General features: G+C 41.1%; 1 protein-coding gene across 14 annotated transcripts in view; it reads left to right on the top strand.

The window, feature by feature from the left end:
- The window catches only part of DMD (dystrophin), a 996,724-nt gene extending 984,503 nt beyond the window's left edge, over nucleotides 1–12,221 (top strand). For 9 of the 14 annotated variants that reach the window (XM_027888128.1, XM_027888196.1, XM_027887955.1 and 6 more), the window contains one exon: nucleotides 10,326–10,902. In XM_027888128.1, coding sequence (XP_027743929.1) covers nucleotides 10,326–10,423 — 98 coding nt within the window. In that variant the 3' untranslated portion in view covers nucleotides 10,424–10,902. Of the gene's footprint in view, nucleotides 1–3,961; nucleotides 3,994–10,325 lie in introns of all 14 variants that reach the window. The other 5 variants (XM_027889056.1, XM_027888040.1, XM_027888895.1 and 2 more) reach the window with 3 other exon arrangements.
- The last annotated feature ends 551 nt before the right edge of the window (nucleotides 12,222–12,772 follow it).

Below are 12,772 nucleotides of genomic sequence, written 5' to 3' on the forward strand. Positions count from 1 at the left end.
TGTTTTTAAAGGGGCATCAAGGCCTCATAGGATCATTTTGAATATATTTTAGAGAAGCATGTGTAAAACAACTTGTGTCCTAGACCTGCATAAGCAGACCTCAGATGCAATAGCTTGTGTACTATATACCTTTTGTAGGGTTTTGTTTGTTGTTTCTTCAGTTTAACCTTTTGGCAGTTCTTGGCATTTCCTAAGGAGCACAGGACCTCCATGCTCCTTGCACAGCTGGCTCTTGGTGCCGAAAGCTGTTTCATTTCTGGAGAGAGAAATTCTGCTGAATACCTGATGATTGCCGTCCTTAAGGAATTTTTCTTTCCTTTTAATCTACAAGGTTTCCCATCCATTCCTCTTTTACTTTGCTGCTCCCAGCAAATTCACAACTGCTGCAGCTGCTTCAAACAGCTGCTGCGCTAACTCAAAACAGATGTCAAAGCCAGAGGTCTGACATTTAGTGGAAATCTACCATTAAATACCACCTCAGTGGTTTATTTGACCCTGCTTGATAATGGGCCACAGAGGAAAACATTTTCACGCTGTATTTGTGCCCAAACTACTAAATCTCCAGGGAATTGGTTCACAGTTAGAAAGCAAGATTGGCAGGCTAGTATTTTTAAAGCCAAATTCATCTCTCCTTCAGCAGTGAGGACAAAAAAGGTGTACCCCTTCTGGTGGATCTCATGGTGGACCAGCTGAGGTTTGCAGTTGTGATTCCATGGTGACAGCTTTCTGTGAATGATGTTCAGAGAGGAATTTAGGGGCAGAAGTTCTTGAGCTGGCTGAAGTTGGTGAGAGCACTTCCCAGATTTCAATGCAGGGCCCTTGCTGGGGAATAATGAAGATGTGGGAGCCAAGAAATGGTTAGAAATGAGACCATGATGGCTTGAAAGAGCTAAAAGGACATGACATAACATGAAACCATTTGAAGAGAGATCAGTACTCACTTACTGTTTACCGTGATGTTGGTTAACACAGATGTGGTCTTGTGCAGTGAAATTACAAGACCCCACAGCAATAAATGAATGGCACTAAGAATAGCACCATTTTTTAGAAGTTTTATTTTTATCCCAGTCACATTTAAAGCCACCAGTCACATTTTCTCCTCTTACTTTTGCATCAGCCAGGCTCTGTTGTGAGCAGGACTAATGTCCTAAGTAGAATGAACAACTTTCAGCACTGCAAATAATGCAGTTTCTCTTATTGTGACAGCAAAATGATGCACACTTTTCACACCTAACTGAATCAGTGGAAGAGTACCCTGGAGTTTATACTGCAGGGTATTCTGGAAATATTCTTCCAGTTGAGGTATCCTGGCCCCTTCTGGATTGTATCACCTTGTCTGTGCTATGGTCCTGCATCCCACAGCAGTGAGCCGGGTTGACTGCGATCCCTCATCACTCCCCTGTGGCACAACACTGCTGATCTGGCTACACCTCTAGAGCTGCAGATGGGATGGTGATGGGGAGGACCAGGTCTTTCATGTTTTATAATGTGCCTTTTTCTGTGGTACAATGTCATGTAGCTTTCCAAAAAAGAAGAAGAAAGAAAAACTCTTCTATTTTTTAAGAGCAGGAAATCTTGATTTGAGCAGGAATAATAGATAATTAGGCACCCATGGATTACATATCAGTATTTTGATTCCTTATAGGACACAAATTTTCAGAACTGCAGCAGTATAGACAATCTTCTTCCTCTGCAATTTATGCCAAGCTACACTCTTTGCCTTAAAACTTAGAAACACGCATTCATATGCAAAGAAGGAAACAACGTAAAATCCATTAAACCCTTTTTAATCTCCTCCAGCAGAAATTAGCTGTTACTGTAGTAGCACTACTCTTTTTTACATTTAGCAAATTCTAGGGCTGATTACTCACCACAGACTATCCTCACCAGCTGTTTTGTGTGATGCTGAGCTATCCCAGTTACCTTTAAATGCATTCATTTTAAAGCAAAATCCACTCTGTCTCATGTAGATTTAAATTAATCACTGTGTAGCTGCAGTTGTAGGTGCTGATCCAGACAGGTAGGCATTTCTTAAGACCTCCAAAAGGATCCAGTATTTTGCATGTGAGCAGTTCCTTCTCTCTTCTTGACCCAAGCTAAACTGTCACCTGCTGGATCTCACTCCCACCCCCGGACTCTTGCACACCAGGCTGTACCAGGCTGCAGTTTCTTGGGAGTCCTTAATTAGACCACCTGCTGACCTAAACTCTGGGGCTCTTCCTCAAATGACCAAAGCATGCAATGGAGTTACTGGAGTTACTGGTACATGATTTATATTGGTGAGAGAGTCCCTCAAAGAAGGGCATTTTTTTAGGGAATTCATGGCTCCTGATAAAAGTGCCAGAGGAGATGGCATGCTCTATAGGCACATGTGTAAGTCCTAGAGAGTTAGGCAGGCCTGCAAAGTGGAGTCCTTAGGAAAGGATACATGAAGCCCTGGTGCCTCTGTGCACCATCAGCATGTTTGGTACAGACTTCACCACAGTCCAAGCTCTGCTGAGGAGCAGAATAAAAACCCACATACATGCAGAGCACGTTATTATCAATCCTGCTAATGTCATTTCTAATAGTAAGTGTGCTGCTGGGGAGAGGGGGAGGGGCAGGAAGGGAAGGGAATGAAATTCCCTGTGTTCAATAAATGGTAGCCTTTGTTGTCCAGGCTTTCAGAGGCTGCCCCAGCCCTTTCCGTTGCCTGGAGTTTGTGGCTGAGCTGTGGCTGTGGCCCATGGTGGTCAGTGATGCCATTCCCTTCCTCTGCCCTCTCCTCCTCTCCTTTCCTGCCTCTTCCCAGTTCTGTTCTGCTGTTGACCCTTGTTCTGCAACTTGTAAAATACCTACAAAGCTATTTATTGCCTTCCTTCCCTTCTCCTGCAGGCTTCCACACCTAGAGAAAAACTCAATAGCAATTAGGTTACTGTGACCAGCATGTTCTCCCATAGGTATCTGTCGCTCTCCCTGTTTTCTCATACATTGCCTACAATTACATCGTTTGCAGCAGCTCTGGGGCAAAGATCATCCTCTTTCTTGAACAGCATTTACCACAGTGACTTTCTCACCTCAGACTGCAAGTCTGGCCCTGCCAGTGCGGGCAGTGATGTGACAGTGGGACACTCCTTCTGGAGACAGCAAGCGTCTTATTGTCACTGGCTGTGTGTTGGGAAAGGAGTGTTTGCTATTGATTGATACCTGGCTTTCTTTGTTTTAAAAAAAAATATGCTATGAGAAGTGTTTGAGAAGAATCAGTGTGATCAAAGTGTGGTTTCCATGAAGGCTTGTTAGGAACATCTTTTCAGATCAACGCATATTGACTCCTCCATTTTGGCAGTTCTTGAATGGGATGAGATACTTTCCCCTTTTTGCCTTTTTACTTGACCTTTCTTTTCTCTCTCTCCCCTCTGCCCCTTAAGTTTTACCATGCTTGCAGATCAGCACGTTGCAAACATATTTTGGAATATATTTATCTTGAATGTGAGCATGTTGTTTTCCAGTGTACAGCTCTAGGTGTAAAAAAAGTGTGTGTGTGCACATGTGTATATTTATTAATGCATACCTCAATGTTTGTAGGCCATAATACAGTGTAAAGTGACTGGATAAATTAATTTGACTGATTGCCAAAAGTACTCGACTTGAGAAAATTAGGATGCTCAGAAAGTGAATTCAGATCTCTGCAAACCTTATTCTCAACTGAAAGGCCTATGAGTTGGGACTGGTGGTTTTCTCAAGTGTTTTGAGAGGCTTAACCAAGCCACAGGTGACAGAACTGTTGTTGAATAAATCAGGACAGAATCATCGGTGGATTTCAGTACACTTTCAGTCTTTCAAGCAGAAATGTGGTTTTTATTTAATATTAAATATCTAAATGGAAATTGAAGTGTCTCTTACAGTATAAAATATATGTTTATGTGTGGTTTTTCCCTTTCTTTGCTGATATATATTCCACTTCCTCTCTCTGTTCCTAAAGGAAGAAATGCCCCTGGAAAGCCAGTGAGAGAGGTTAGTGAGACGCAGGCTCACTGCCATGGCTTCTGTTTGTCACAGCTTGCTTTCCGTGCCCAGCATGCGTGTGACACAGCACGGGTTTGCTTGGGTTTGGTGAGGGTTGGGGGTGGTTTTATTTTGCTTTGGGTTTTGTTTGATTTTGCTGAGTGCATTCCCCATGTGTGCTGTAACAGTAGTGTACCTCTCAACTTTCAGTGGAGACCATGTCAGCTCAGGGATCTGCATTTTTTTACATCCTCCCAGAGGTGGAAAATCAGGAATGGGGAGGAGAAAATAATACATTGAAATTAAGCCTCCGAATGATAAATGTTGTCAGCAAGTATGCTGCAGTCATTGAGTTATGTTCTGATGCTCTTGTATGTAAGCATAACAGGGAGACCCATGTCTCTTGCTGTTCTGCTTACTCAGTTGTAGTTTTATGTACATATATATGCCAGTGTACCAACTGCCATCTCCAGTTATCAAATAGGGTTTTTTTCTGTTCCTTCAGAACAGTGAGAGTTGAGAGGTATAAGACATTCAGGTGTTTAAATATCCTGGTGTACTGTTGCAGACTGAAGAATGCTACTAACATTCACCAGCTCCACAGTGTTGTACTAAGCAATGCAAACGGGTGATGGTTTTCACTGTGCACTTTGGACATGGTTGGTTTGATGCAAAATAGGTTTTGGAATTTGTATGTCACCGCTCATTAATGGAGGGAAAACCTTTTTGCGCCGTGTTGTCACAGCACCTTTGAAAGTATTTCCAGAGAGCCTTGATTTTTCCTTTGTGAAGCTGCTCTTCACTTGCCAACCAGATATTACGTTTGAAAGATTAATTTCTAGTGAAAATTATTATTAAAGACAAAATATTCAGAGACTGTTTGAGTGCAGTTGCAGTAGCTGTGAAATGACCTTTCCTGCACAGAAGGTGTTCCATGTGGATGAGGCAGAAATTGAAAGGTAACCCAGTTTCCAAACTTCTGCTGGTGCAGAGGGACGGGCTCATGGAAACACACAGTACTGGGGGTTTTAGCAGAGCTTTTGTGAACCCCGAGTCACTGACAGGCTACCCTGGGAACGCCAGGATTTGTCCTGATGTGGTTCCTTGAGGTTCTCTGCATTGGCTGTAGGAGCTGGGACAGGTCCAGCTACTTTGAGGTGTAAGATCTTCGGTATAGGTTAAGTCTGTCTTCAAATGGCAGGTCCTCTCATATGGATCAAAAAAGGGTGCTTGGGATGGCATCAACAGACTGCACCTGTCCAGAAATTTTATGTAAATTATTTCCTATTCAGCCCTGCGTGTTCTCAGCTCATACACTGAGAATTGTTCTCCAACTCAGCAAAACATCGCATTGATTTCCACTATCCTCATTCATATTTATGCATATTATTCAAAAAAAGCTTCTGAGGCAGAGGGCATATTGATATAATTAATTAAAAGGAAAAAAAAAATTGGCGCGTTCTACCTGATCAGATTCCAGCAACTTAACCCTAAAACTCTGACTTCACTGAATCACTGGCCACTCTCCAGCAAAGTCTGTGCTCACTGACTGTTCCAGAGGAGCCTTGGCAACTTGCAGAGCTGAATATAAAACTCAATGGTCCACCTATTTATGAAGTGTGAGCTGAGGTGTAGAACAGCTTTCGTTTTATGTGTGAATCTGTTTGTGCAAAGGCAGCTCATGTGGTTTTAAACCCACCTGGCCAAGTTTTGATCCCATTACTCACATTAGGTATTGTCTTCATGTGTAATCCCATGGATTTGGTGTAATTGCTCAGTATGAATAATTATATCAAAATCCAAACAACCAACAGGAAGGATTTTTCTGTTATCAGGGAAGGGTTAGAAATCTGTGATGCTGAAAAAGGCCCTGCATTGTGTTGGGGTTTCTTAATTTACTTTCTATCCACTCTTTCCAGTCTGAATGCTCCACGTGTATTTCTCTGACAAGCTGTAGGATGAGATTGGTATTCCATTACTGTGCCCACACCCACGGGCCTTAATTCCATTAGAATCTCTAAAGCAAATTCAGCAGATGTGAAACACGTCATTCTGTATGTGACCAGAAGTTAATGTCTAGAGAAATAAGTGTCTTCTGCTTTCCAAGCAAATGCAGCTGTGTTTTTTATAAGTTGAAGTTAATACTGTCCATGTCCATTCTGAGCTTTGTTGCTGCATTTCAAAGTGTGTGCTAGTTTTTCACAACAGCGTTTTTCAACCTTTTACTGCCCCAAGATTGGAAAAGACTTCTTCATCTCTAGTGTTTAAAAAAAAAAATGGAATTAATACCTTCTTTGATGGCATTACTTTAGAAATATGAATAATAATGGAAACTCTGATCTGTATTTTTTTAAGTGCTTTTAGGACAGTATTTTTCTCATTTGCTTCTTAATTAAAAATGTCAGTGTCCTATGTTTTTGGTATTGGAGAGGGCAAGCATTCAGTAGAGGCAGCAGAGCTCTGTGGAAACAGCCAGTGAAATGTTGAGCCCTTATTAAGGTAACAGACATTACAGAAGAGGGTGCATTCCATGCACATGCAGCACCAGGAAATTATCGTATAATTTGTTCTCAGCTCTTTGCAGTCCTGATTAACCTGACTGTTACTTCCTTGTCCAGTAGAGGCAGGAAAAGCTGCTGGCAGTGCAGTGATACCCAGCTGAGGGTCTCCCAGTTGTATGGCTGGAGCACAGCTGCATCCCTGCTCCTCTGGCCCATCCTGTCATCCCATGGCTGTCCTGGAGACTGTGGTCCCCAGGCTGCTGCACTTTACAGCCCAGCTATTAACATAAACTGCAGTCAGCAGTGGTTTATGGTCGTGCTCTGAGCTGTAAACTCACATGGCTCAGGAGAAGACACATGATTGTTCAGGTTTTATGCAGAGGAAATTAAGAGCTGTGCTGGAGAGGGAATGTGGATGTTGTGGGGGACAGGGAGTCATATCTCCTTAATCACCCTGCATGACTCTGTGCAGCTTCTGAGGAGAGAGACTGAATTCTAAGCACAGTTATTTCAAAAATATGGCATCACTTAACAAAGAAAAAAAATTACCAGACATTTCTGTAATTTTTGTGTATTAAAAAGTACCTAGGGATTCCTGGATGCATAAGGACTTCTTGGCTTGTGTTTTAATTACCTGATCAATTCAGCAGTTTGTATCTGCTGTGGCATATTTCTGAAAGGCTTTTTTTATATGTTTTTGATTGAAGTTATCCTGTCTCACCTTGCTTCTTTCTGACAGAACGAAATAGTATTACCAAATACTAATTTTTACTGAAGATTGGGTTTAGCAGTGTGGGTTGCTCTAAGTCCATGAAAAGGTGATCGCTCTTCCTGAGCTGGGAATGAGTGGAATCCCTGAAGAGCCCTGGAGTCCCATTGTTGTTTCTAGAAACAACAGATGACAACAAATATGAATGAGAGACCGTGACCCCACAAGCAGCCCTGTCTCTCACAGCTGGCAAGCTTGTTATAACCTCCCTCTGGTTATACCAGGGTAACTCTGATAAAGCCATCTCAAAGTTTCAGGTAAGTAGAGCAGCCCAGGGGCAGTTACCTTCCTGTTTGCATAAGCATCTCCCATATGCTTTCATATGACTTTGTCAGATCCTCCCTTTTCATGGTGTAGTTTGCTGGATTGATCTCAACCTGCATGATGCCAGTGAGAGAGATTATCCCTTACATCTAAAATACACGTGGTAGGATACATTTATTTTGAAGTTAACTATATTTTGACCAAAAGTTGGCAGGAATTTTTCATACTCGGTTACTTGTCGTGCTGATGAGCAAATTACAAGCTTTTGCTCAGGATGAATAGGATGGCTATACTTTAATGATTTATGGATGAAATTGCTGGTTGGTGCATCTGTTTCTCTGTGCATTAGTGCAATTAGCAAACTGTCACCAGATTAGAAGCAAATATTGCTTTGTATTGATATCTGGCAAACTGTGCCACACATAGCACAGCTCGTTGTTGAATGGGCACCTTGTTGAATGGTTGTCATTTAGATCCAGCCTAACTACATTAAAAAGAAACAGTCTAACAACTGTAAAAAAAGAGTATTTGGATGTAGAAGGTGGTAGTAGTTCTCCAGAAGAAACAAACCTCTGGGGTTGTTCAGCCTGGAGAAGAGCAGTTTTCAGGGAGACCTCATTGTACCTTAAGGGGGCTTATAAAAAAAGGAGGGAGAGGGGCTTTTTATACAGGCATATAGTGACAGGACAAGGGGCAATGGTTTAAACAGAGGGCAGGTTTAGATTAGAGGTTAGGAAAAAACTCTCTATCTAGAGGATGGTGAAGCACTGGATGAGGCTGCCCAGAGAGGCTGTGGATGTCCCATCCCTTGAAGTGTTCAAGGACAGGTTGGATGGGGCCCCGAGCAACCTGATCAATTGAACAGCATCCCTACCCATTGCAGGGGGATTGGAACTAGATAGTGATTAAGGTCCCTTCCAAGATAAAGCATTTTCTGAATAGTTCTCAGGTAATTTTTTTCTATTCCATAAATGCTGCTGAACTAATGTCACTCCAAGCTCTTTTTACTGTAGAAATGTCAACAGTGCATGAAAACCATAATATATGAACATAAAAAGGATGGTGATTCTGATTTGCCACACCGGGAAGCTTCATTCCTGTCAGAAAAGACAGCTGTGTCAGAAGGGTCACCCAACATGTAAGTGTGCAGTGGTAACAGTCAGGCTCTGGCACATTACAGGTAGAGACTGCATGAAAGGTGTATCGTGGGTGCCCTGGTCACATCCTTCCTTCATTTGGGTTCTCCTTCCTCAATGACCATGGTGAGGACTCAGCATCCAGGCTCCTGCAAAGCATTTCTGGCAAGCAGAGTTGCGGGCAGATGGCATTGCACCTCTTGTGTTTTTCCAGACAAGTACTCTGTCACAAGTGCTCTCAGAGAGTAAATCAAACCCCCTCAGGCCACAGCAACATACAGTTTTATTGAGTAATACCTCACCTGTTGCTGACACTCTGCAGCAAGGGGTCTTCTTGAGTTGGAGGTCACGTGCACTTCTTTGCATCTAAATAAATCTTTCTTCAGCAATTATTTTCTAACTCTTCTTTTAACTCATTTACGTGTTTGGCCTCAACATCAACCTGTGGCGATAAATTCAGTAATACAATTATGTACTGTGTGGAATATAATTTCCTCCTGCTTGTTTTAAGACCTTCTGTCATTCCTTGTCCTTGCAAGAAATCTTGAACATTCAGTCCTTGGTTTTGATGCTCATCTGGTATGGTGACTGGATCTCTGTCAGATTCCCTCTTCAGTCATACTTTTTTCAGGAGGGAGATTGCAGATGGGATTCAGCTGTTTGAAATGGGATGTTTCTGTCATTTGAGATGCCAGAGGGTATTTGAGACAGTCACAGAAGGCTGAAAATCTGACAGAGGACTTGCAGGAGACCCACACTCTTCTGAACAGAAGTGGGAGACCAGACAGGGTATGCCAGGGGCCTAAAATGGCAACTTCTGGCAATTTAATCTCCCTGTTTTCAAGTCTGTTTGGTGTCTGATTGTGATGAATCCATTTGTTACTGCCCATCAGTGTTACTGCCTTTCCTTGCCATTGAAGCAGTGGTGACACAAGTGTGAGAAGTTGCAGGTTATCTTCAGAGTTCTACTGTGTGTTGATCACTTCTGTGTACGAGGTTGTGGTTATACCATCTTAGGACTTTGGAGTGGTTATTGGTGAGGAGAAGTGCGTAAGTGCGTAAGTGCGTAAGTGAGCCCCTACATAGTAGTTATTTCATGATTGCGGCATCTTTGTTTCTGCTGGACTGCTGTCTGAAAAGGAAAAGATATTTTAAAATGATTGAATGAGCTGAGCTGCTTAGTTTGGTCATTATTATATGTCTGTGCAGGTATCCTGCTGGGACCTCTTGGGTTTAATGATTTATTTAATTACTGCTGATCTGTTTGTTTCTGTTTTTCTCCTTGATAGAACACTGAATGCTCAAACACTTTCAGCATCAGTCAGAAGCTTTTCTGTGATGTCAATGGACTTAATTGTTGCTTTTGGTGATCATTGATAACGATGATGCTTCATCACTATGGGGGCTAATGGCTTATTGTCATCATGGTTTACCGTAGTCATTCAAGCCAGTATTGCTGCTGAAGTGTACTGCAAACCTGGCAACTTTTGCTAATAACAACCTGTTGGACTCATCTGGGAGTCCACTTTTTGGGAAAAGTGCTCTCCAGTGTACGGCCCTGGGGATGGTGGCGAGCGGCGCATGGAGAGTGGTGGTTTTGTAAAGTGTTCCTACCAACGTGCTGCCGTCTCCTCTTCATTTAATTTCCTCTTCTTTGAATTTCTTTTTCAGGCCACAATGTAGGGAGCCTTTTCCACATGGCAGACGACTTGGGAAGAGCGATGGAAACCTTAGTGACAGTGATGACCGACGACAAGGTGTTAGAATAGCAAGATGTGTTTTACAACTTCAGGCGTTCCGCATGATTTTTATAATATTCATACTACAAAGAGGATTAGACTGTAAGAGTTTACAAGAAAACAAATCTATATTTTTGTGAAGGGTAGTGGTACTATACTGTAGATTTCAGTAGTTTCCTAAGTCTGTTACTGTTTTGTTAACAATGGCAGGTTTTACACGTCTATGCAATTGTACAAAAATTATAAGAAAACTACATGTAAAATCTTGATAGCTAAATAACTTGCCATTTCTTTATATGGAACGCATTTCGGGTTGTTTAAAAAAAATTTATAACAGTTATAATGAAAGATTGTAAACTAAAGTGTGCTTTATAAAAATAATTGTTTATAGAAACCCCCTTAAAAAAACCACAAAAAAATATACTGAGGCAGTGCATTTGTTTAGTTTCATTTCAGCTCTGTAACTGCATCAGAGAGATTCATGTCCTGTGTTCTTTTCCTTGCCTATCAAAAAGAAAAAGAAATAGTATTTCCTGAATTGACACCAAAATGGCCAACTTACATTTCTCATTGGTTTTATCTGACTAGAGCTGGCTTAAAAAAAAAAAAAACAAAACAAAAAAAAACCACAAACAAACAAACACAAAACTGAACTTCCAATGAAGGTAGTTATGTCATATCTTTCCAATAAAATTAAGAATTACATGAATTACTGTCCTGCTTTCGGACAGCAACTAGCAATTACACAGCTAGTTTGCAATAATTAAATGAAAGAGCACATTACATGACAGAGCCTGCAAAAAAAATTTAGTTAAAAAAAAAAAAAAAAAAAAAAAGAGAAGACCCAGAAGAAAGAAGGAAAGGAAAGAGTTTAATGAGCATCCTATGTGCCAGTGTTTCCTCTGCTGACTAAATTCCTGAATGCTGTTAGTAAAGGAACGTAGAAATTGCCTTACTGGTTTAAATTTTTGGAGCTCGTTGTTCGGTACCTGCTGGCTGTGCTTTCAGCAGGGGAGAAGTTCCCTCCTGACCCCTTCAGAGCATCACAGAGCATTGTCCAGCTCCCAGTGCTCTTAATGAGCGTGAAGCTCCTCGATCCTCTGGACAGTACAACCAGAACTTTCCACAGTCCCGTGTCTCAGCCTGCTACAGCAGCCGATCCCAAGGAGCTGCAACGCCGGGAGCGACCTTTGGGAAAGGCTGTACAAGAGTTACTGCTGTTCTTGCGCGTGTATGGTGATCAGGTGAAGGTAGTCACACTGCTCCATGAGATGTTTGTCACCAAAACAAAGGCCCTGGTCCTTCCTTTCTCCTTCCCTGTTTCTCTCTACAAGTAATCCTGCACAATTAACAATAACGTGAGAAAGAGAGGAACCGGTAGCAAAACAGATTAGCCAGCTTGACTGCAGCTCGAGAGAGATTGGTTTGGGTATGAGGTGCTGTCAGCAAAAGCTTTACCACTTCATTTTCTTAACCAGCTTTTAATTTTACCTTAGAATACATAGAAACACACCATCTGACTTTATATTGCAAGAGTATAAAAAAATCTGTTACCTCTTCTTGTATGAATTGTAATAAAACTTGGGAAAGATTTTATTTTGAATGCTAGTTAACATTGAACATAGCTAGTCATGCTATTTCTACCTCACTTTGGTTTTGTGGTGTTCCTGACAATTATGTATGACAATGTTACATCCTCACCACGTGTCCATCGTGTGACCAGGTCTCATGTTTAAATAATAACAACAACATTAATAATCTATAAACATAAGTACAATCCCCCCCAAACCTTTGCTTTCCTAATAAAGAGCTTTTTTTAACACTTTATTACAATAGGAACCCTCACTATTTCTCATTGCCTTTTTTAGCAGAAGGTTTAAATTGCGATTTGAGAAATGGGTTTCTTCTTTTTTCCCCCCTTATACGTTAAACCTTCTCTTCAGAAAAAAAAATGGAGGAAAAACAGATTGCACGATTGTTTTCATCAGGGTTGTTTGTTTTACTTTCTAGATCTTAGTTTTGGAGTGAGTCTGTCAAAAAGTATTTAAAAAGTTGAAAGCTTTATTGCTGCTTTTTTAAGCATAATTTGGGAATTATTTCATATTCCTTATAATGACAAAATATTAAACTGTAAAACATAATCAGTGTAGTTGAAAACATAAATACCATATGGCATGTTATTTCATCGTTACTCAGTACTGGTTTATTACTTGGATATCATAATATATTGTGTTTTAACACCCAACACTGTAACATTTACTAATTATTTTTATAAACTTCTGTTTTACTGCATTTTTTTCACAACATACCAAATTTCACCAAATATATGCCTTACTATTGTATTATATACTGCTTTACTGTGTATATCAATAAAGCACG

The sequence above is a fragment of the Empidonax traillii genome, unplaced genomic scaffold, assembly GCF_003031625.1.
Source record: "Empidonax traillii isolate 1590-97213 ecotype Southwest subspecies unplaced genomic scaffold, ASM303162v1 scaffold1:size7828297, whole genome shotgun sequence".
NCBI lineage: Eukaryota > Metazoa > Chordata > Aves > Passeriformes > Tyrannidae > Empidonax > Empidonax traillii.